Source organism: Nasonia vitripennis (assembly GCF_009193385.2).
Source record: "Nasonia vitripennis strain AsymCx chromosome 4 unlocalized genomic scaffold, Nvit_psr_1.1 chr4_random0007, whole genome shotgun sequence".
Taxonomy (NCBI): Eukaryota; Metazoa; Arthropoda; class Insecta; order Hymenoptera; family Pteromalidae; genus Nasonia; species Nasonia vitripennis.
In genome coordinates, this window is record NW_022279643.1 from 2271518 (window position 1) to 2292648 (window position 21131).

At 39.4% G+C, this 21131-nt stretch overlaps 1 protein-coding gene across 15 annotated transcripts in view; it reads left to right on the forward strand.

The window, feature by feature from the left end:
* Window positions 1-21131, forward strand: part of LOC100119385 (echinoderm microtubule-associated protein-like 2) — an 804666-nt gene that overhangs the window by 88242 nt on the left and 695293 nt on the right. For 13 of the 15 annotated variants that reach the window (XM_031930031.2, XM_031930040.2, XM_031930035.2 and 10 more), the window contains one exon: window positions 13744-13974. The exons of the other annotated variants lie outside the window; for them this stretch is intronic. In XM_031930031.2, coding sequence (XP_031785891.1) covers window positions 13744-13974 — 231 coding nt within the window. The remainder of the gene's footprint in view (window positions 1-13743; window positions 13975-21131) is intronic. 15 annotated transcript variants of the gene reach the window in all.

Genomic DNA, 21131 nt, shown 5'->3' on the forward strand with positions numbered 1-21131 from the left:
ATCCTATGAAGTCATAAAAAACCAAATTTTGGCGATTCTACAAGTTTTTTTCTATTTTCCAGATGAAACAATAATCCTACAAAATTTTCAAGGGCATATTTAAATTCAGCGTGAAACAATACATAAAAATAGTATTTGCAGGCAATTAATAAAAAAAAAACCTTTGTTCTACAGTGATTTTTGTAAATTTTTTACGAAAACCGTCAACTTTAACGAGTTTTCCTGGACCAACCAGGACCGTCAACATCAACCATTCTGCTTATTTATATGTGATTTCTGATAGTTTAAACATCATCTTTCAAAAATTTCAAATTGATCGACCGACTGGATACGGAGTTATTTGATTTTGAAGTACGAAAAGTCGTAATACCTCATAATGCGTCGCAGCTTCGCCGAAAGTTCGCGAAGTGGCGAGAAGAACGACATCGCGAGAGAGAAAAGAGCCAATCAGGTTGGGTAGTGCGGCCCGGGCCGCCAATCAGAGCGCAGCTTAGATTCGGTCCAAGGAGGAGGGGAGGTAGCGAACGTGACTGTCGCGCGCCGGATCGGCAGTATCTCGCTAGCTCTTGTTGACGTAAGTCGACTTTTCCGAGTTTTGCGAGCGCGTTGTGAAAAAGGGTTTAAGTGTCCACGCTGAGGCTAGGAAGTCTGACGGCTTTCCCAGGAGCATCCCAGCACCAGCTCGGCGACAAGGAGAAGCAGCAGGACGACTTGGCGGGAGGACCGCCACGGACCAGTCATCAGCTTGACGTCATCCACGGGAGGAGAAGAGGAAGAGATCTACCGCGGGAAACCAGCTAGCCTTGGAGATAGCGAGGTTTTCTGGCGCCTCGAGGAGAGGATTCCACGGGTGACGACACACGCGGTAAATGGTTTTTGTTACACGGGAAGTAGAGAGAATAAGAACGCGGCGTCGAGAGGGTTTTCACATGAGAGAGAAAGAAAGAAAAACGTGTGTGCGGTGCGGGTGCACGAGGAGATCGCTGTACGCAGTGCGGGGCCTACGGCGAGGCCGTATACGTAGTAGTACGGATACATAACTACTTTATTTTTTCCAATAATTTCCAAAATAAACGACACAGAAAAAGCTGCATGGCAAAGTTTTAAAACTGTTCGTGAGAACTTTTTAGGAAATAAAAAGAGTGAGAACTATGAGGAACTAGTTGAACAAATGTTGGAGAATTTCAAAAATTTGGGTTGCTTGATGAGTTATAAAATGCATTTCTTACATTCCCATCTTGATTACTTCCCTCTGAATCTAGGAGATGTCAGTGAAGAACAGGGAGAACGATATCATCAAGATATAAGTGTAATGGAGAATCGATACCAAGGAAGATGGAATGTCAACATGATGGCAGATTTTTGCTGGACACTGAAGAGAGACATTAAAACAAATAACAAAAAGAGAAAAAGAAACCCATTGCATAGGTCATTTGAAGTAAAAAGAGTTCGTTACAAGAGAAAAAAGGAGTAAAGAAAGACATCGAGAGTTACTAAGCTAGTGGAAAAAAAGCAAAATAAGAAAAAAATATAAACGAAAGCAACTTTTCTCTGTACACAAGGAAGATATTATGTGATTAAATAAGATTTTTTACAATTTTTCGGTATCTTTTTCCATTTTTGGAAACTTTTGATATGACATTTTAATCGGTTTAAACTGTTTCTTCTCCATTTGACCTTGAACTGACCTTGAACCTGACGAGATGGGGCCAAACTGATTCCGGATTTGGATTCAGCGACCAAATAAACATAAATATTTGGCATTTTAATTTTTTTAACCGTTACTTCCCAATTTGACCTCCAACTGACCTTGAACCTGACGTGATCGGGTAAAAATGACCCCGGATTCGGATTCAGCGACCGAAAAAACATAAATGTATGGCATTTTTATTTCTTTTAATCATTTCTTCTCAGTTTGACCTTGAACTGACCTTGAACCTCACGAGATGGGGCCAAACTGATTCCGGATTTGGATTCAGCGACGAAAAAAACATAAATATATGGCATTTTAATTTTTTTAAACCTTTTCTTCTTAATTTGACCTCCAACTGACCTTGACCCTAATGTGATGGGGCCTAACTGACCTTATATTCGAATTCAGCGACCCGAAAAACATAAAGATAGATAGGTCTGATTTCTCGCGCAGACAACTTTTTTTATTTTGTGTGCCGGTGTTATCGACTAATCTCTCTCATATCCAATGTTGCAAAGATTTTTGAGCGAATTATATATAATAGAATTCATGATTTTATAGAATAGAGCAATATAATGTTAAAGCAACAATTTGGTTTTATGAGGAAGATTGGTACGAAAGATGCTCTAAAGTACATAACTAATGCACTATATAATATTGTTGATAAAAGTAAGCCTACGATTGTAACTTTCCTAGACCTGGCAAAAGCTTTCGGTAATGTTGACAATAGCATACTACTGGCAAAACTTTATTGCATTCGAATCAGGGGTCAAGCGTTGGATCTCCTTTTAAGCTATTTGAGTGACAGCTTCCAAGTAGTTAAAATGGACGGTATTCAAAGCGATAGCTCTGTGGTTAGTATTATCCTGTACATAAATGATATCTTGAAGAAGATCCCCCCCCCCCCCCCCCGAGGCCATAATTTCGTATGCAAATGATACTGCTATTATAGCTACTGGTAATGATCAGATAGAAGCCAAAGTTACTATAAACAATTTTCTAAGTGTGATATCGGAGTGGCTGTATTGTCAGTATTGGAAGTGTGCTAGCTCAAGTAAACATCAAAATTCTTGATAAACATATAACTAGGGTAAACAATTTTAAATGTCTAGGAATTGTTTTTGATAGCAACCTAAAATGGGACAATCACATAAAACATATAATCGGAAAAACAAAATACCTACTATATATTTTTTATACAATTTCAAAATCCATGCCTACAGAAACTCTTAGAATGATCTATTATGCTTTTTTCCATAGCATCATTAGCTATGATATCATTGCTTGGAGCAAAGCATATAGAAATAGTTAAGACCAAGTGCAAAAGCTACAAACAAAATTATAAACACTGTAATCTGCAGATTTAGCCCAGGTGAAAGGGATGCTGCAAAAAATAATATGTGCAAATGCGATCTGTTATTTAGATTAGAAGAATGTGTTTGTGAATATGAAATGACAAATGCTGTATGTATTTTTGTATATCAGAAGAGGTAATTATCAGATTCGGTCTAGATAAAAGGAATGCTGCGAATTATTATTTCTGCAGATATGATCTTTTTTCGAAGTTATTTATTTGTGAATATGAAATGACGAATGCTGTATGTATTCCTGCATATCACAAGATGTAATCTGCAGATTTGGTCTTGATGAAAGGGATGCTGCGAATAATTATTTTTGCAGATATGATCTTTATTTTTAAGCTGTGTGTTTGTGAAAATGAAATGACGAAAATCTTTAAGGTAGTTCATCCCAAAAATAATTTATTTAGGACTTTCATGAAAATTGGTACACTTGTTTATTATTATAATATGCATATGTATGAAAAATTTCATCAATTTTTACCGCCCCAAAAACGAGATATTAGCCTCTAAAGTTCAACCCATAATACATTAGTTTAAATGTGCGACGCGGTATTCAAACGACGTTTTCAATGATAACTGAAATTTGGTATTTAACACTTTAATAAAAATTGAATATGTTAAAGTTCACATAATTTGAAACATCATAGAGAAGGGCCAGTTCGATTGACCGTACAGTTTCCGAGTAATTTTAATACAAAGTTATGAAATTTCTGAATCGCACGACATTCGCGAGGAAGGGAAGGGGAAACCATACGAGTAGGTGGCAACGTCGCACTAAAAGAGCGTGCGGATGCATGCGTGTGTGTGTGTGTATAGACTCTGAAATAACATTGAATTAATTATATAACAAATATATCTATTTATTTAAACATTTATAAACGAGTTATAATTAATAATTATAATCTTATGAACCGATATTCTTTTTTAATAAGTCAATAATCTTAGTCAGTACTTTTTTATTTTTAGTGACTATAGCTTTCCCATCATCTAATTTTTTAGTGAAACATTGTAATACTGCGCTTTCACTTTCCTCAACATACATTTTCAATAAGTCATCGTAGCGTAAATTTGCATTAGCCATTTTTTTAAATATATCTCTGGATACAATGGTTTTAAAAGGACTTAAATATAGATTTATATTAGTATATTGCAACTCTTGAGACGAATAATAATCGAAACTTTTTTTATGATTTTCTACCTCATTTTCTTTTCCAATATATAAAAGTAATTTTTGCAAAATTTCTACGTCGAATAATGCATCGTGAAATAGCTCTGTGTCCTGGGGACCTAGTAAATCATTTGCTAAAACGGATAACTTGAACTGACCAGGACCTTTTCTATTTGGAAATGTTTTTTTTAAAAATAGGTAGAGTATCAGAAAATCCTATAACAATATTGTAATCCGATTCCATATCACATTTTTTTATATTTTTAATCAGTCTCGGAGCATCAAATTTAACATTATGGGCAACTAATAATATTGGGCTTTTAGCCAAATCTAAAAATTCTCTAAATGCAAGCAATGAATCTTTCAAATTATAACTCAACAACTCCTTATCATTTAAGAACAAATTATTATTTTTCACGTGTAAACCAGTGACTGCAGTTGCAGCACTACTTATTTGGTCGCTAGGCATTATATATATACTAAAATCAATGTGATTAAACTTTGCAGCTATTTGAATAATGCTATCGTTCAGCGCTAGACCAGATGTTTCTAAGTCAAAGTATACAATTTGATAATTATTGTGTTTTTCAACCGACTTAGGAATTGATACACTTGGTATATTTATTCCACAATTCGATTTATAAGTTACACCTTCATGACTTTCCTTTTTTTTCGCAGTGCCTCTATCTTTTGCTCTTTCTATTCTATCTAATTTATACTTTACTTGTTTTGCTTTTAAAGCTCTTTTATGCCTAATTTTATCTGATCGCGATGCATGATTAATACTAAACAATCCCTTAGATAAATGTAATTTCTCTTTTATATTTAAAATAGATGACTCTCCATCGTTTTTGTTGCATATTGCACTGGCAACTCTAACGTCAGCTGAACTACTTCTACTATAACAAATATTCTTTGGGGCTTTATGCGCAATAATATTATTAACGGATTCATTAGCTTGACTAGAAGCTGAAAAAGAAAATTTGCCTGCGTTGTTTGCGTATTTACTGAAAAGTTCATCCAAACTGTACCGCAAATTTTCATCAACTAATTTCACCGTCTGAAATTGCGAGGAGTCCTTACGTTTGCACCAGTCACCGCAATTTTCATGACATGCATATAAGTGATCTGGTATACTACGTAGATTCTTCGCAAGTTCAATAGTTTGAGATTTGTTTTGTGCGATTGCATATGAAAAGCATTTCTTTATATGCTTTATTACATTTTGTCTTTTCAGTTCCTTATAATTATTTGCTAAATTATACAGATCTTTACCGAAATTCTTCACTAAGTGATTTTTATCCGATAATTTATGAATAATTTCTGAACTATTTCTTTTAATCGACGCAATTGTACTACTATCATCATCGCCTATCATTACTTTAACTTGTAAATTTTTTTCTTTTAGAATATTGCTTCTATTAATCAAAAATTCACCTGCCTCCGCTTCCATAGCCTTCGCGCTACCAGAAAATTTTTTTCGACAATCATGATTGTTTTTAGGCTGCCCTGCATCACATTTAGCGCATTTACGATTGCGTGTCGTATAGTCTTGCCAGTAAGAAAGCCTATAATAGTCCCATAGCCATTTAAACTATCATACGATTTTCCGTTTCCCCTCTTACTCCAACCCATATCGTAAGAGACGATTATATTTACTATCTTTCCTACGGATTCATCGAATAATGTTTCATTGTTATTGTTATTTTGGTTTGGATCTGGAATGGATGAAATGCTGGATGTATTCATTGAAAGACGAAGGTCTTGTGTATGAGGGTATAAATCCTGGACAATCTCTGGAGGTCTGTAAGAATCATACATAATCTTTATTTAAAAAAATCAGTATACATAAATTGATTATAATAGAAATTAGTAAAATTAAAGTAAAAAAATCAGTACATATAAATTGATCGTGATAGAAACTGTTAAAATTACAGTAAAGTTCATATGTATATACAATTATAATGATAATCTATAATAGGTCGAAAATCTATTTGTTACAAATATTAATACACAAGTTCTTTTTTTTTTTTCATAAGAAAGTAAAATTAATATAGGTACAAAAATCTGTTTTCAACAAATAATACAAATATAAATTTTCTTCAAATAAGTTTCAACGAACAAAGCAAATATGCATTCACACTCAAATCTCTTCAAACACTACAAAAGATTTCATCGGAGAGTACAAACATGTATTCACAGTCAACTCTCTCCGTATACACCTTTTTTACAAAATTGGCATATTCGATAAAACCTTTCATATTCTTCTAAGAGACTTGACTGTGAATCCATATTTGCTTTGTTTGATACAACTCATTTGAAACAATTTTTCATTGCACTTCATGTTACAAATCATGCTTTAACAAATATTCTTATGTCAATCAGTTTTTTGTAAGTATTGGATACTTGCATACTTGCATACTTGCATACTTATAAGCACTTTTCTTACAAGAAGTCACACAGCTTTTCAGCATTTTCTATAACTAAACTTCTTTCTTCTTGGGCTGCTCGTCTACAACTTCCTTTTCATATTTTTTATACATTTTTTCTGTCATCATAGGGATAGCCGTGCACGAGAATAACTTTTGTAGAGACGAAAAACCTTGTCCAGAGTGAATGGTACCTGTCAAAATTGTGTTTTTATTTCAATATGTATACATATTACACAGTCAAACATATATCTTCATAGTACTTACAAAGTACAGCTGTTGTATTCACGTTAGAATAATTTTTCTCTTCGTCGTTATATTTTCCACTAGTAGACACATCATTCCGTAATTGGCAATTATCACATATAATTGTAAATGTACTCAATAGCCCAGACCGATTTTCATCAGGACTGTGCTCTAGATCTAATAATTGTTTACAGTTTTTGCACTTCAAATTCCGAGCAAACTCTTTGAGGTTAACAACTCGACATCCCTCGAATATTGTGCTATCACTACAATCTTCTTTTTTGGAATTTCTTGATCGCTTTTTTCTAGCTTCTAACATGTCTAAAACAGCTTTTTTTAGCTTATCATCCACCTTCTTTTTTGCAAAACGTCCGTTTTTTTGCACGAAAGTTTGACATTTTTACTGCGGACACGGACACACTGACAGCTACCACCGAGGCGAGGTTACGTACGGCAACGCGGCGTTGCCAAGTCGCTACGCTCTCTTGCGCATGTTTGTGTTAGTGTACACAGACACGACACGGATAGGTCTTTACGTGTGTGAGAGCGCCACCGACTGGCAGTCGTGCTCAACTACAACTTCAGACCACTAACGCGCTCCGCCATATGCTATCGAACGGAATGGTTGAGAACGACTGGGGGTCCTGAACTACCTTAATCCAATTGTTTAACGTGTGAGCTATGCCTTGAGCTTCCCCTCACGGCCCCCCATGGGGCGCGGGGCCGAGATACGCTCGGCCAACGCGATCAATGAATGCACGTTAACATTCGATGACCTACCGATGCCTGGTGACATTAAGTGGGAAGTCAACCGGCCGCTCGGATGGGCGGCGGGATCCCATCCAATCCCTCATGACTCTGCAGGTCAATACCCGAGTTGTACACTGCAACTCACACATCGAAAGATAAACTTTCTGCCCAGCATGTGGGTTAACCACCGCCACCACGAGTCCTTTACCCTGTCGGGACAGGATTATCTATCCTGCGGCTCCCCGACCCCGTGGTACTGATTTGATCCTCCCCAGTAGAGAGTTCACAAACGTTTCCACCGGAGTGTACTAAGCAAGCTACCAAGTTTTAAACGTCCCACTCGTTTTTGGCATTGGCCAACCATGCATTATGCCGGAGCGTTCCCAGGGCTAGAGTCCCAAGCAGCTAGTTAGAGCCCGACTAGCTTACAAGGGCCTGGGTATACTAGTTTTGATCTTCACCACCCTCAAGATGGTCCGTCGATCACTCGACTAGTTCCAGTTCGGAACATTACTGATCACTCCCCCTTCCTCTCGTGGGGGGTATACCAAGGCTACCGAAATCTCAGGGTTCACCCAACTGCCCTGTCAGAAATGCCTCCCGCCCGGGGCTCTTCCGTTCGGAAGATAGTGGTTGGCATACTGTGCGTATCGAGTAGATCACTCGGTAGGTGTAATACTGTAAGCAGCCACGACAAGTAGCTGTAGAGCAGCGTAGCTCCTGCGCGCCAGAATTGAAGGCGAAAGACGACGCCGGCAACCTAGCCTACTGTGTGACGTCACACGCACAGTAGCGGCCGACTTGCTCACGGCGCGAAGCCGTTCGGCGAACAGCTGATTTACTTGCGAGCGCGCAGTGTGGTCGCGATAGTATAGGCTATACAGAAATACTTTCTCGGAGAATTGTAATTCGAATATTGCAAAGATGAACAATTGCGAATTTGCGTAGGTACTAATTTACTATTCAGTTTAACTACGTAAGGAATTATATTATTTACGTTTGTTTTTCTTTTCTCTCCGGTTGAATGCGAGGAAAACAAAGTTCTTTTTATTCTTATCGAAGACATTAGGAAGTGTAGGAATATTCTCTGAAAACTCCAACAGAGGAAAATAGATTTAGGAGCTCTCAGTTTTGTGGATCGCTCAGATAAGCAATTGAATTATTGTGCGGTTAATATTTAGAGAAATCGAGAATTTTTTAAATTATTTTTGTTCCTCTTTTGTTCTTCGAATTTTTTTGTAACTCCCTAAATTACTCGCTTACACTGTACAAAATCAAGTACAGACTGATTGTAGACTGAGAAGGAGATGAGAGGCCCATTATAAAATAAATAAAAACAGTCAAATATTGTTCCTTTCTTTTTGCAAACAAAAAGGAGTGAGAATTTTTCTTCATTAGACAATCGATTAGATTTTTCCCTTTTGCTAGTTATTTGTTAGGAAGTAAATATTTCTTCGGTTTTCGTTCAGCGTATCCTTATTTACTACTGCGCATAAGCGAATAATAAAAGAAAGAGAATGGATAATCCTAGAGCTGGCCACTTCGACGTGGCACAACAAATAGCAGCATGGGCATATGACATGCCAGAAGTAAGCATTGTAGACGTTCTTACAAATTTATAATTAAGAGTAGAAGAGCAGCAAAATTGCAAAAGGCACTACTGACGAGTAGAGCGTTCTTGCAAATGTCCTTTGTAACAAAAAGCCAAATTCTCGAGTGCCAACGCTCATAGCATGAGCGCAGTTCCGATATGGAACTTACGAATATGGCAGCAGGAGCACAGATGTATCATAGCTCACCCAGACAGCAGCTAGAGAGTAATAATCCTCCCTGCAGCAGGGCTTAAGATGATGGAAATCAAGCAGCAGCTTTGGACGTGAACGACAGGCGCTGAGAATTGAGAGGCACGACAACGTCTACACCAGCACTTAACACAGTAGCAGCTGCAGCAGTACCGATGTACGTACTAAGCGATAATCGCAGCGGATTGGCAACAGTAGCCACTGACCCGAATATCATAACCACAACAACGAACAGTACGGTAATTACAGCACCAGCAGCAGTACAAACAGTCCAGGTGACAAGTAATGTCAGGCAACAACATGCGAGCACACATGCAGAAAATACAGCAGGATATGGTGTGCAGCAACAGCAGGCAGTAGAAAATCAGAGGTTTAAGAATAGAATCAAGAACTTAGAAGATCTAGTACAAGAATTTGGGCAAGTCAGTCAAGAGACTACTGCCTCGATACTGCAAACAGTGAATACGCAACCGAGCAAACAGGTGCACTTTCCGTGTTGACAAGTGTTTGCAGTTTCGTGTCCAGTCTTGCGTCAAGTCACAGTAATCCAGTGAACAGTAGTCAATGATGGAAAATAGAAGTGCTTGCACAAGGTGTTAGCGCAGCCTGAGGTTAGTGCTCTTCCGAAAGGAGTAGAGTCTGTACAAAGAGTGAGCACGTTTACAGATTTGTGTAACGTGCTCTTTCCACGTAATTTTGGAGCCAAGCACCAACCCCAGATTGCGCACCGATGATTCATAGTCGACCCTAGCTTCCCCTATATTTATAAAGGTGTTAGCAAAAGAAGGACATTCAGTTTAAGTTGATTTAGTGCAGCACTTATCTTGACAGAACAGGAATCGAGCTCCTCAAGATGGCATTAGGTGTAAATCTGCAGGTCATCCGCATAGATTAGATAGGACATATCTGAATCTAGACAGAAACAATATCATTGATGTACAACGCAAACAACAGAGACGCAAAACTAACCCCTGAAGGACACCGGTGTTAAATGGTAGAAAGGTGGAGAGTTCGTTGTTGTCACCAATGACGGCGTGTTCTCTTCCCGAGAGGTGAGATGCAAGCCAGAGGATAACCTGCTTAGAAAAGCCGAAAGAGGATAGCTTTCCGAGTAGCCTGACGTGACACAGTATCAAGCGCCTTGCTCAAATCCAATAAAAGTAGCAGAGTGACTTTTTTCCAGTCTATTCCAAGCCTGACATCATCAGTTAGCCTAATTAAGACAGACTGCGTGCTGTGGCCAGTGCAGAAGCCTGTTTGAAAGTTGTCAAGGTAAAGTCTTGTCTCAAGATACTCAGAGATTTGTTTGTGCACCAGCTATTCCAGCGCCTTGGACAGAAAACAGAGTAGAGAGATCGGACGGTAGTCAGTCAAAGCTGTTGGAGAGCTAACTTTGTTTAGTGCTTGTACGAGCGCCGACTTCCAGGCGGAGGAAAAGCGTGTTTCGCTCAGAGACAGGTTGAAGATTTGACATGGTAGAGGAGCGAGTATTGGCAGTGCTTTGGACATTACAACTATCCGACTCTGTAACATCCCTGAAGATAAAATGTTCAGGTAGGTCCAGGCTCAACAGATGGAGCTTGAGGGTCATTAGAGATGGAACTGAAATGTTTGTTGAAAGCATCTGAAGAGAACCGAGCAGGTGAAGGTGATTTAGAGGTGGTAATGCCAAGATTTTCAAGCTCTCTTTAGATCTGGTATAACAGTCTTTAATGGGGCGAAATGATTTATGGCGTTCGCTAAGTTAGCGTTAAGAATAGTAATGCATTCGTCAATTAATGACGTGGTGAGGGATGACCAGTCATATGCGCTTAGGTAGTTCCTTAGCTTCTCAGCACAGATTTCTCTATAGTTTCTGTAAGAGTATGTAGCAGGTACGTGGCGTGAAATCTGTACGTCGAGTGTAGCCGTGATAAGGTCATAACCGTTGATGAAAGGAGTGTCTGACTTTCAGTGTGAGACAACCCCCAGGAAGATGGGCGATACTCCCTTAGCAGAGATCTCACAAAATAGATATTCCGGCTTACCTGGCTTGCCTGACTATTTGCCGTCAGATGACGAGATAACGCTGGCTGTGAGTGAATGATGAATGTAGAGGGCAACACCTCCACCGTTTCTGTTTCTGTCCCGTCTGTACGGTATGTAGTCATCTAGTGAAGGGATGAATGTTATCTTGTTACTCAGCCAAGTCTCAGTCACAGCTATTACGTGAAAGGGGGAATGAGTGGACAAGAAGAGCTTGATCATTTTAATGTGACCTGTGAGAGAGTTCGCATTGAAATGACATACCCTCAGACCCTCAGACAGAGACGTTTAGAAGCAGATGTAGATGTATTAGATAAGTTAGATGGTGGTTTTGGTGGAATGATATGTATGTGTTTTAGTGTGCGATGATTGTGTTGGCTATTGGCGGCATCCGGGCAAAAAAGCTTCGAGTTCAGCATCAGTAGAGATAATAATGACCCGTATGTTGTCTTCGCCAGAGCGGATGTAGATCCTCCCGTCCCTCACGAAGGTGCGGCATCCCCTTTTCTTCTCCGCCTTTAGCCTGGCTTTAATACTTAGCTTGTGGATATCTGGAGGAAGCAGCACATTGATGTTAATGAGTCCCTGATGATCTGGGCAGAGAGCTCTTGTCCTCTAGTAGGGCAACATCTAGTTTATTAGTGTGAATCTTGCGTCTCTTGGCCTTGGCCACGATGATTGAGCGGACCAGTGCACTGGATGAGAGAGTGACAGCTAAAGGTGGAAATCTTCTGTCACCTTACGCATTGGTGGTTGTTGCGTCAAGTCTCCTCATGATCTTGACGGATGCCACATCCCTTCTTAGGATCGTGGAATCCAGTGCAGACAGGACGGTGAAAGCCAGGAGTTGCAGCAAAGTTTCCTGTGAGTAGGCCAGGCCAGAGATTACCACCACATTGTTCGATGAACGCTTTTGCCTCCTCTTAACTACAGCTAACTCGCTGCGAAGACTGTTTATTTCCTTCACGGCAGTAGCAATGCTGTTGTTGTGTTGTGCTGCAGGGCTCCTTGACGACAACTCTTGATATTGTGCCTGCAGCTCAGCGATGGAAGACTTGACGTTGTTCAGTCGAGTCTTGAGCGCAGGCAAGTTGTCAAAGGCTTTGAGGCGTTTTTCCATTGGGCCAAGCCTCTTTTCGAACCGAGAGACTTTTTTGGACATGGTGTTTTGTGCCTGAAGGGCCTCGTTCTGGACTTTCCGAATATCTTCCAGCGCCACGAAGATGTCCTTCGGGGACGTCTCGATAGACGTCACCTGTGCTGCAGAGATCCACGCAGGCGATCGAGTTCTGAAGCCAGCGAGCGATGTGGGTGCCGACTTATTCTTCTTGGGCACGACCGTACTAGGCGTGCTCTTGACACATGTTGTTTTAAGCAAAGATACAATGCAGGTTGAGCAGCCAAGCATGCACCAGGAAGTGCATAGACCATTCCGAATTCAAAGCAGCTAGTGTATTGCATGCAACGTTGGCTTTCGAAGGTGTCGAGAGAGTTCTCCGTTGCATCGCGGGACTTCGATCCTATCGACTTGTACACATATTCCTCCATGGGGAACGAGTTTTGTTCCAATAATTTAAAAATAATAATTTAATGATTAATGAAAAATCTTAAAATCATTATCTTTGCATTACCTTTCATAAAATTACTGTCATGACCAATACTTTTATATAAATAATTGCAAAGCTCATTAAATTGCCTATAAGAAATAATGTTACAATAATTTGTTTGTAACATACGAACGATTTTCGCGTTTATCATACCTATTAATTGGGACTAAAGTGACTCTTTTTTGACCGGCGAGCAAAAAAACTTTTATAGAGCGAAAAAAATTTAGTGGGCAAAAAAGTTTTTGTCCGCTTTTTAAAAAAGTGTTGATTTTGATGTGTTTGAATTATTTCTGAAGATAAGCGTGCAGTGTCAAAAAATAGTCACGTCAGCCCCGCTTAACATGTATACGGAGAAACACGAAAATGTGTCCGCGTGTTACGATAAAAATTGTGTGCATCAAAGGCTAAGTGGACTTTTTGACCTTGTACTCGTTTTCGGCTCGCAAACGCATTTGCCTTCGGCTTGTGATAGCTTGTCTCGACTCGTACTGCAAACTCCATACTCGATCTGAAAAAGCCTACTTTACACCCTTAGTGCGTAATTTGTTATTTTTATTTAATTTTAACATATTACCTTGTTTGAAATTGATATTATTACGAAGCATTCTTTAAATTGAAGTAAAATTATCCTAATCATTATTTAATTGCATTTCTTTTTACAGACGAGATACAAGAATATGAACCAAGTTCATTACAATACCGGGTTTTTAATCTTGAGCAGCAAGTTATAGCTCAAAGAAATGAAATCGCTTGCTTACGAGATACTTTAGAAGACACGCTTCAAAGATTGACAGAATTAGAAACTCATGATAAAAAAAATAAAAATAGAAGTCAAAAAAAATCAGACAAAACAATGTCTTTGTCGGCAAGTAATGGTCATACTACATTTAAAAGTAAGAAAAATATATTTCTTTATAAGTTGTTTATTCATTTAGTAAATGACACTACATTGGTCAAGTGGCGGTAGCGCCACGAAGGCGAGTTTGAGAAGCAGACAAAGCCGCCGCTCCGCGACATTATTTACTTCTATATTGATTTTCGGATTTTATAGTATCCATAAAAATGCCTATTATTACTGTTTTTAGTTAAATTTTTGAATCATTAGCATGTTTTTGTGCTAAACTATAATTTTCAAAATAAACGGATGTGTAATTCCCTAATGCTTAAATCATTTCTTTATTCTTCAGATTCTCCAGACCAAAAATGTTAGGACCTTGAAGTTTGCCACTTATAAACTAGTTATACGCATAGTGTAGTTGGATATTGCTTTCTCACACACTTCTATCATATCAAGTGGCGCGGATTATTAGTGCTAGATGTACAGGGTGACTGATGACGACGTATAGGTGGTGCGCTCCGTGGTTTTTTTGTGTCTTGGTGTGAAAATCATACGAGGACAGCGTCTAGGTGTACAAGGTAGCCGATGACGAGGTCTAGGTGGTGCGCTCCGTGGTTTTTAGTGTCTAGGTGAAGCAATAATTCGAGGACGGTGTCTAGGTGTACAGGGTGGCCGATGGCGAAGTCTAGGTGGTGCGCTCCGTGATTTTTTATGTCTATGTACAATACATCATACAAGGACGGCTTATTTTTATGAAAAATATGAAATACTACTAAATTTACTAAAAAAGGATCAAAATATCTAAAAAAAATTATCTTTTAAAAAAGCAAAAGGCTAGGCGAGTTTGATATATCCCTCAACAAAATGACAGATAGACAAGAACTGAGATCAATCAAACAAAGACAAGTTTATTATACTAAAAAAAAAATCTTTTTTCAAAAGTGAAAATCTTGGCAAGAAAAAGGCTAATAAACGTAGTGAAATCTCTAAATATAAAAATGTCAACTAAATGTTTTTTTTTTTTTTTGCTATACGCATTAAAATATCATTTTTTGGGAAAACATAAATTTAAGTTTAATTTTATATCTTAATGCGTACAGCAAAAAAACATTTAGTTGACATTTTTATATTTAGAGATTTCACTACGTTTATTAGCCTTTTTCTTGCCAAGATTTTCACTTTTAAAAAAAGTTTTTTTTTTTAGAGAGATTTCACATCTTTTACAAAGCATATTCTTCTTGCTATTGCACTTCATTAAATCTTGATCTATTCTATAGACAACAAGCTACTATTGGTTCAGACATTGATCGTATCGCGCATATAATCGTATAGCAATATATGCATATATACGTATAGCATTACATGCATATTATAATCGCGTGACGCCGAGTAGCAGATGAATGTCGGTAAAGTAGATTAACTACTGTAACCACTGGTGTATTATAATACCAAATATACTCACCGGAAGTCACGTGATCGGTAGAGACGAAAAATATCGAGAGAGGATTGAAACTCTGAACGAAATGAAATATACCGAGCAAATTTTCAACTTGCAATATTATCGAGATTTTTTTTAAGGTTAGGAACACCTAATTTCAAAGTATATAGGGTCGCGCCGTCGACAACTCGTACTTCGTACTTTTTCTTGCCAAAGCGGCGCTATCGCGCCCCTTGATTTAATCGCAATGAAGCAAGGAACAACTCTCAAGATAATTACTACGTAACTTGCCATGCCGTGTGTGTGTGTGTGTGTGTGTGTGTGTGACGCCTGTGCGACTGGATTCGTGCACTCATACGGACAACGTATACTTTTGTACATCATCCTTGCACGTCCACAAACCTCGGAAACGCTAACGTTCATTTGTTCGCGTTACTTTATCTAAAATACCTCTAGTAACAATAAAAGCTCTCGAGCTTATGCTAGTTTCCAAATAAATAAATTATTTGCAAGTTTCTATATTTTGCCTTGACAGTAGAAATACGTAGTTATGACTTATGAAGTTAAAATCATATACATAAGGACTGCTTCTTGTATAATATGAAAATCTATTATTGCGAGTATGTTGAAATTTAAGCAAAATATAGTATTTATTATCATAGAGAAATTACTCAATATTTAGTTATTTAATTTGGGCACATTGTGGTACAGAGCAGGATAGTAGGATGAGGTAAATTCAATAAACACTATTCTTTTTATGTTTAATAATATATAAGGGGCACCAGCCTTTATTCACTTTATTTATCAGAATTATGTCGTATGCTTGATGCAGATCAGTATACAAGATTACCAACCCTTAGAAAGAACAATGTAACACGCGCATTTGTGGCTAGAAAATAATAATTGACTGAAATATTTACGCAGAGCGAGAAAATAATGCGAGTAAGGGAAACCATGCCAAAGCCGTTGAGATGCGCACCACGGGTGGCTCCTAAAGGTTATCCGACATTTCTAGCTGCTGAGGTAGCATAAATATTACTATGTTATTACACTTAGATGATATGTTGGTTATGTGATGATAGAATAAGTTACGTTACAAATGACTTTTATATAAGCAGTTTGTTGAGCCTTGCCTGCGATACAAGCGTGTTCCTGGCTTTCAACAGGTCTTACAGATTGAACAAACTGGTAGTATTAATTCAAAGAAAACGTGAATGTTATGAAAGAATATTGAACAAAGATTTTAGAATGACTTGAAAAAAATACGTAACACACAAGCACTGATGGCAATATATGCAATGATCTTGTGCGTATTAGTTGTTATGCGCACAAGAATGTTAGAGAGAGGTGATTAATAATTTTGAACTGTGGTGCGTCCTAAGACAACCGACTGGGGTCTGACGTGGCCAGCCCAGCCGGACGGCATATAGCGGTATTTTTAGGTCCCGTTGCAGGCGAGTTAGGTGTTAATATTTTTGTGCTGAGTTATTCCAAGATTGGAAAGATTCCCTGGATCAGTCCTCAAGGAAGATCCCCGGATGCACTAAGTTGGTATTAATTAAAATGATGGGTTAAAATATACACTATTCCTGTGTTGCGTTTCACTGGATTTGCCGCACTAACAGGAATACTGGCCTCCTTCTGGACAGCGTGGAATACGTGGCATCTACTGACACCTTATTCGTTAGGTATGTAAAGTTTGGGGAGGAAATGCGTACTGTTTACCGCAGCTCGAGGTGCGAGCATGCCAAGCGAGACGCGCTCGAGAAGATAAACTCAATAACGCGTTTGCATATACGCAACGCTATTACTGAGTTTAATTGCGCGCAGATGCGCCCGAAGAAACACGAGCGGCATGAGTCCCTACACTGAAAAAAAACACAGTCGTTTCTGCTGTAAAGTCCGGTAGTTTTAACCGTTCTGCCACCGTAACGACTGTTCAGTAAGAACAACGGTGTGCCACTGGTAGTTTTGGCGAGTCGCGACTCGTAAAATTGGTCGCTTACGCGGGACACCAGCAAAAACGACCGAACTGATTCTTTAAAACTGCTGAACTCTACGGTAATCTTGGCGAGTCTTCGTACAATGACGGATTACTGGTGCGACTTCAGTTAAAATGGCTGTTTTTTTTTCAGTGTATGAGCCAGAGAGAGAGAGAGAGAGAGAGAGAGAGAGAGAGAGAGAGAGAGAGAGAGAGAGAGAGAGAGAGAGTGGGAGAGAGAGAGAGAGAGAGAGAGAGTAGGCGTGGCTACACTGCCGAACGCTCGCTGCCGCAGCTTGCTGCTCACACTCGTACCTACAAAAATTAAGATTTGAGGATACGGACGTTGCAAATTATTTGTAGAACTCGTGCAGCCCGTCCTTATACCAAGCACGGTCTTTACAAAGGAGAATCACACAGAGCGGATTTTCATCATAGTGAGATTAATTCTTCTTAGAGTGAGAAATGGTTTTGTCAGTTGAGTGCTGATTTTTAAAACTTAACATTTTTAAAATTGATTTACTACATTAATTAGCGCACAGAAAAACTTTTGTAAGCTGTGAACATATAACAATATTATTTTTTTGACATAACTTTTTATAGGTTAAATTATAAATATAAATACTATAATACTAAGATACCGATTAGTGTGGATGGACACATAACTTATATTTGCCAACATGTTAAGTAGTAAAAAGTGTTTTTTGTACTGCTCATAACCTTTTAATAAGTTTAATTAAATAAACTTAACTTATAATGAAATGTTTTTGACAAACAATTTCTCCAGAAGCTGTTACTTAATATCGTCGCTTTTTACGAAGACTTGCCGATTTTGCTTTCCAACAAAGAATAGCACAACTCAGATTTGTTTTGCTCTTTTTTTTAGTGAAGTAATTTTTTGTAAAGCGATATTATATAGCTGAATATTGATGTTGAATATTGGCCAAGCAGCAGCAGCGTAGTAGGCTAGGACTTTTTATGGGGTGTTACGGGTTTGCTAAGCTTCAAGCTGCTCTGGCTTTTTTCGCTGTTAATCTCCGCAGTAATGTCGGTTCGTTGATGCCTACCTCCTCCTTTTCCTTGAACTTGATAAAATTGCTGCCATAGTCGATCGCCTTCCGACTTGAACTCGTTCTCAGGTTTTAATTGTTTGACACACCATGCAGCATCTGTTGCAGCTTTTGCTTAAGCACGGGCTTCTTCATCGCTTCGGCTTTAAGCGCGAAGTGTCGCTGGCCGTTAGGGTCATGGAGCGTCTTTGATGATCGTCGTTGCGGTGCTCGCCAACAGCCGCATGCTCTGCTGCACTGATAATATGTGAGGCCTTTTCGAGTTTGAGAAGTTGACCATGATTTTGGTGGTTTTACAATCACTCTCATGCCGAGGTTAAAACAGCTATAACGAAAGAAGGAAGATCATGTGTTGGATTATAGGTAGCAAAATAATAGGAATATTTTAGTTTTAATGGCAAGAGTGGAAAGTTCCTAAGAGCAGACGTTCTGCCGAGTTTGTCTACACAGAATACGTGCAACAAACACAGTCATTAGGGAGATGCAAGCTTTACACTAGTGAACTGGATGCTGCCCTACTGGATGAATCGAGAGCTCTCTGCCCAGACCATCAAGGACTCATTAACATCAATGAGCTGCTTCCCCCAGACATCCCAAAGTTGCGTTTTAAGGCCAGAAGGGGATGCTGCGCCTTCTTGAGGGACGAGAGGATCTACATCCACTCTGGTGAGAACAGCGAACGGGCTACCATGATCTCCACTGATGCTGAACTCGAAGCTTTTTTAGCCTGGACGCCGTCAATAGCCAACACGAACATCGCACACTAAAACACACACATATCATATCACCAAAACCACTATCTAACTCATCTAATACATCTACATCTGCTTCTAAAGCGTTTCTGTCTGAGGCTCTCAGGGTATGTCATTTCAATGCAAACTCTCTTACGGGTCACATTGAGATGATCAGGCTCTTCTTGTCCACTCGTTCCCCCTTTCACGTAATAGCTGTGACTGAGACTTGGCTAAGTGACAAGGTAACATCGATTCTTTCACTATATGATTACATACTGTACAGACGGGACAGAAACAGAAACGATCGAGGTGTGGCCCTCTACATTCATCATTCAGTGACAGCCAGCGTTATCTCGTCATCTGATGGCGAATGGTCGGGCAAGCCAGGTAAGCTGGAGTAACTGTTCTGTGAGATCTCTCCCCTTCTGGGGTCACTGTTCTACTTCTATTTGATTTTAGAAAGGCGTTTGATACTGTGTGACACGTCAGGCTACTCGGAAAGCTATCCTCTTTCGGCTTCTCCAAGCAGGTTATTAGCTGGCTTGCATCTTACCTTACGGGAAGAGAACAGGCCGTCATTGGTACCAACAACGAACTCTCCATTCTTATACCATTAAACACCGGTGTCCCACAGGGGTCAGTTTTGGGTCCTCTGTTGTTCGCGTTGTACATCAATGATATTGGTTTCTGTCTAGATTCAGATGTGTCCCATCTAATTTATGCGGATGACCTGCAAATATACAGCTAATGCCACCTTGAGGAGCTTGATTCTTGTTCTGTCAGGATGAGTGAGCTAACGCCGAAAGGATAATAGGCTGGGCTGCACAGAACCGCCTCAAACCAAATATCCTTCAAACTAAAGCAATCATTCTGGGCTCTCCCTACTACATAAATGCATTACCTACTGTTGCTGACACTTACGTTAATATAGCGGGAGCCCGGGTCGACTATGAATCATCGGTGCGCAATCTGGGGTTGGTGCTTGATTCCAAACTTACGTGGAAAGAGCACGTTACACAAATCTGTAAACGTGCTCACTCTTTGATGTATAGACTTCTTTCAGGAAGAGCACTAACCTCAGACTGCGCCATACGTTGTGCAAGCATTCCTATTCTCGATCATTGACTAGTGTTCATTGGCTTACTGTGACCTGACTCAAGAATTGGACACGATTGAAACTCCAGAGACTTGTCAATACGAGAATCCGTTGTATCTATGGTGTAAGGAGGGACGAACACTTCTCTTCTTATAGGCGTGATTTGCAATGACTCACCACCGTCGGGCGTAGGGAATACTTTCTGGCCTGCTTCTTAATAAAAATCTTCAACACATCAGTGCCTGCCTTCATACTAGCCTTTTTTGATTTTCGCGTCGCGCTCAGGCTTGTAAGGGGTGAGGTGATTCTCTTGGATATCCCATCTTTCAAGACGAAGACGCTGAAGAATTCATTTTTCATTAACGCTCTTCCATTACACCTTCGCAACACGCTATCCATATCGCACTTCAAAAAAGCAGCTGAAAAATATTTCTTTGAATTGGAAAACACATAATCCTTACGCAAACACATATACTCCTCCATCTCATTTCATTTCATTCCATTCCACGCTTTCCATATCTTGGACTCGATGCGGGGTATCATGGGCTCCTCGTTGACGTCTTCCTCCTCCTCATACTCAAACTCGATGCAATTGTTGCCGCAGTTGTGCCCCACCGCGAGTTCATTATCGAACTTGTTGTATAACGCTCTGCCCGAGAGCTGCCATATAGCTGTTGTTTTAGCGTGGGCTTCTGATCCTCTTTAGGCTTGGTTTTGAGCGCGAAGTAAAGTGTCTCTTGCTGTCTGTCCGTTAAAGCAGTTGCAGCGAACTGCGCGGCACCGGTTACATGTAAGACATATCACCGCGTTTAGGTTGATCACGATCAAGATCAAAGTTGCTGTAATGGAAGATTAAAGAATTAAACCTTGCCGTTATCGACACGTCTTAAAAG